The following is a 3,933-nucleotide window of genomic DNA, read 5'->3' on the forward strand; positions in this document are numbered from 1 at the left end:
CGCCCCCCCCTCCCCGCTGCACACCGGGGGCAGGCTCCGGCCACCTGCATCAGCCTCACGCCCCCGCTGCACTCCTGCTCCCGCGGGTCATCCTCGCCTCAGCCTGGAACCCAGGGCTGGCTGCGCAGCGCTTGCTGCTGGGGCACTCCAGTGGGAGGCGTTTTAGAGGGCAAAGTTCTTAAGTTAAAGGATGCTGGAGACGCAAAAAAGCATGTAAGTACCTGACCCCCTGCAAGATTTGGGTGCCAGCACCTGAGCTGGCACTGGGGTGGTAGGAGAGACTCGGAGAGGCTCGAGAGCACTCAGGGATCTGGGGTGCAGGGCGTGGAGGTGGGAACAGGGTCCCACGAGTCGCTTAGGTGGGCAGGGAGCTGGGGAGGGCGCTGGGCAGGGGAGTGCAGGGCGGGTCTCTGTGTCTGTAGATTTCGGGGATGCTGAGCTCTACAGGGAGTGGCAGCGGGCTCCTGGCTGCAGCACGGAGCCAGGGCACAGCCCTACCCAGGGAGAGGTGAGGGCCGTGTGTCCTGTCCCGGAGCACAGCGCACCTGGCTCGGGCTGGGCTGGGCAGGGAGCTGCTCTCTTTGAACCCGCTGGAGAGGAGCCCGGCCAGCCTGCCAGGCATGGCTTGCTGCCTGCGCCAGGATGTCACGCTGACTTTTATGGGCAGTGAAAGTTTCTCTCGAGCAGCTTTCCCACAGAGGGCAGCCCGGGCTGAGCACAGAGCCCCCTGGCTCTGGGGGCTTTCCCTCTGCAGGGGCAAAGCGCAGGCAGCCAAGGCTCTGGCGGCAGCGGGAGCGGCTGCTCCCTGCTTCCCTGGGAAATGCAGGTGCCTGCAGGCACAGGAGGGAGCCTGGAGCCCCCACAGGAGCGGCCCCGAGGGTTGGAGGTCTGGTGGTGCAAAGTGCAGCAGCTTTGGGAGGGTTTGGAAAGGCACAGCTGAGAGCTGGTGTGTGTCAGGGTCGGTCACTGCTCCCCCAGCGTGTTTTCCTCGGTGCTTTATTTAGTGGTAACATATCAGCTTTGTCTTCCTGAGAGCACAGGACGACAGGAACAAGGTCAGCCTCGATTTACCCCACACATCCAATTCAGGTTACATTCTAAGGGTGGCAGACAGGTTTTGAAGTGTTGCAAGCTGCCAGGAGTCATCTTTCCTGCGAGTGTCCGCTTGCAGCACGCTGCAGCCTCAGAGGTACCTGCAGAGCCAGGCATCCCTCTGCCAACTCCTGCTCCAGGGGGACAGCTCCTGTCCCCTGGGACACTCCTGCCTGTGAAGTCCCCTCTGTAGCACCCCCAGGGCTGCTCTAGGAGCCTGAGAGCTGCAGGAGATTCCATCTGTTGGGAACCACTCCCTGCCTCTGGAGCAGAATGAGGAGTGCTCCTGTGTAAAGTTAAATAACTCCTCGCCTGCAGTGCTTGCAATGCAGCACTGCAGCAGGGCCCGGAGCCCAGGATGCAGGGCTCTCGGGCTTGGCTCCGGCTGCGACGTGCCTGGGGAGTTGTTAGCACTGGCTTGTGTGGGAGAATAAATCAGCAGCTGAGGCGGCTGCGGAGAGAGGAGAATCCTGACGGAGGGCAGCGTGTCCGAGCTGAGGTGTTGGGGCAGCTGGGGATTGCCTTGCAGCCCTGGGAAAAGGTCTGGGCACAAAACCCAGGGAAAGCTCTGCAGGGCTGGCTGAGGTCTGGGAAAGGGGAGGACAGTGCTTTGCTGGGCCGTGTCACATCTTAGCCATGCCACATCACACAAACAGGACAGGGCAGTGCTGGCATGGGGATGGCGAGCGGGGCTGCTCCTCTGGCCAGGACCAGAGCATCCCTGTGCTCCCAGAAAGGATCTGTGAGGACAATGGTGACCCAGCCCGGTGCAATGCCAGTCCCTGCACCCCAGGAGTGCTCGGCTGCAGCTGGGCCCCTCCCTGCCCCTCTCTCCGTGCCCCTCTCTCCCTGCTCCTCTCTCCCTGCTCGGGGGAGCTGGGGAGGAGCAGGCGAGCTGCCTCCTGCACTTTGAAGGGGGGAGCCGAGGAGGAGCAGGCGAGCTGCCTCCTGCACTTTGAAGGTCACCAGGCAGCTCCGGAGGGAGCCAGGGCTCTCTCTGCTGGACGTGAGGGGGCTGCTCCCGAGGGCAGGGCAGGGCAGCGGGAGGGAGAGCGGGTGGCAGGCGGCCAGGACAGCCTCGCTAATTGCTGCTCCAGCTCCTGCCTGAAGAACAGAGCTCTGCTTCGCCTTGGCTTTTTTCTCCCCCTTTAAGGTCCAGCTGAGGCCTGTGGATAACATGCAAATCAGGGCTCTCATTTGCTCGCTTTCTTCCTGGGGATATTCTGGTTCTGTTTGAACCCGCGCTGTCTCTGAGGGTGACCCAGCCCCTGTCCCTGTGGGTCCCCTCTGTCACCGAGCCCTTCTAGGGCTGGGGACAGGCTCCTGCCGTGGCAGCCTGGCGTGCCAAAGGGGACGAGGGGCAACAAAGCCTTGGCCTCACTCCCTGCTCCCCTCTCCCTGGCAGGTTTGCACGTCTTGGCCATCGCCTTCGCCCTGGAGGTGTCGGTGGGGAAAACCAACACGGTGACAGCTCTGAATAACTCCAATGTCCTGCTGCCCTGCACCTTCAGCACCTGCATGGGCTTCCAGGACCTGGTCTTCAAATGGTATTTCAACACGACAGAGCTGGTGGGTGGCTCTCTGGGCTCTGCCTGTGCTTCCCTGGCAGGTCCTGTTGTGCTTCCCCAGCGCGGCTCAGCGCTGCAGTTCTCACAGTTCCCTTCCTCCTCGTGCAGGATGTCCTTCTCTCCGTGTCACCAGCTCTGGGGGGGACAAGGCTGTGCCGAGGGGTGACTCAAATACCCCAGAACATCGTGCTTTTGGCACAAAGCTGTTCTAGATTCGCTGCTGCCCGCAGGCTCATTTGTTTTCATAAATTGGCTGTTCAGATGTAAATCTGCGCTTAGGGCAAAATATGGTTCATTTCCCCCTTCACTTGCTTTGAAATATGAAAGGGTCTGTATAGATCTGCTTCCTGCTGGGAATATTTGGCTCCTCAGTTCCTCAGCAGGAGGGCTGGTTTGGAGCAGCTCTGGCCATCAAAGGAGCTCACTTTCTCTGGGGATCTCCCATTTTTTTGCGTGGTCTGTTCCATTTCTTCAGGGCAGGTTGAATCTGCTGCTCGCCACCAGGATCAGGTTCCGCTCCACGGCCATTCCTGCATTAATGGAGCGTAGTGGGACATTTGGTGGGGGTATTTGTGTGGGCAGAGCTGAGTCTGGGCACTGCCAGCAGAGCGTGAGCCTCTCCCTCACGCAGCTCATCCAGCCCCCTGCCTCTGCAGATTTACCACGGCAAGATAAAAACCAAGACCACAGAGCCCACCCTCATCTGGCACAACCCGCGGGTGGAGTTCGTGGGCTCCACCACCAAGAAGGACAACAACATCTCCATCGTGCTGAACAGCGTGGAGTTCAGCGATGCTGGCAAGTACACCTGCCACGTCAAGAACCCCAGGGAGAGGAACGCCCAGCACAACGCCACCATCATCCTCACCGTGGTCCACAAGAGTGAGTGCTGGCCAGGCGTGGGGAGGAGCTTTTGGGTTTTTGGCGTGGGATGTACAGCTGGGAGCCCCCTGCTCCCCTCCCAAGCCCCCTCAGCACCTTCTCTCCCTCAGTGGTGGAGACAGACAACACTGTGACACTCATCATCGTGGGCGTGGTGGGGGGGCTCATCGGCCTCCTCATCCTCTTCATGCTCATCAAGAGGGTGGTGCTGTTCATCATCAAGAAGACGCAGGATGGGAAGTGAGTGAGGGGCACTGCCGTGGGGTCAGGGTGAGGGGGCCGGGCTTGGGGGGCTCTTGGGGCTGGGCTCGGGGTGATCTCAGGGCTGGGCTCGGGGGGCTCTCAGGGTCAGGCTCAGGGGGCTCTCAGGGTCAGGCTCAGGGGGCTCTCC

General features: G+C 61.2%; 1 protein-coding gene across 1 annotated transcript in view; it reads left to right on the top strand.

The window, feature by feature from the left end:
• The window catches only part of SCN4B (sodium voltage-gated channel beta subunit 4), a 6,126-nt gene extending 2,340 nt beyond the window's left edge, over positions 1-3,786 (top strand). The window contains exons 3-5 of the mRNA XM_014309695.1: positions 2,400-2,661; positions 3,317-3,542; positions 3,653-3,786. Coding sequence (XP_014165170.1) covers positions 2,400-2,661; positions 3,317-3,542; positions 3,653-3,786 — 622 coding nt within the window. The remainder of the gene's footprint in view (positions 1-2,399; positions 2,662-3,316; positions 3,543-3,652) is intronic.
• Positions 3,787-3,933: the final 147 nt, after the last annotated feature.

The sequence above is a fragment of the Geospiza fortis genome, unplaced genomic scaffold (genome assembly GCF_000277835.1).
Source record: "Geospiza fortis unplaced genomic scaffold, GeoFor_1.0 scaffold183, whole genome shotgun sequence".
Taxonomy (NCBI): domain Eukaryota; kingdom Metazoa; phylum Chordata; class Aves; order Passeriformes; family Thraupidae; genus Geospiza; species Geospiza fortis.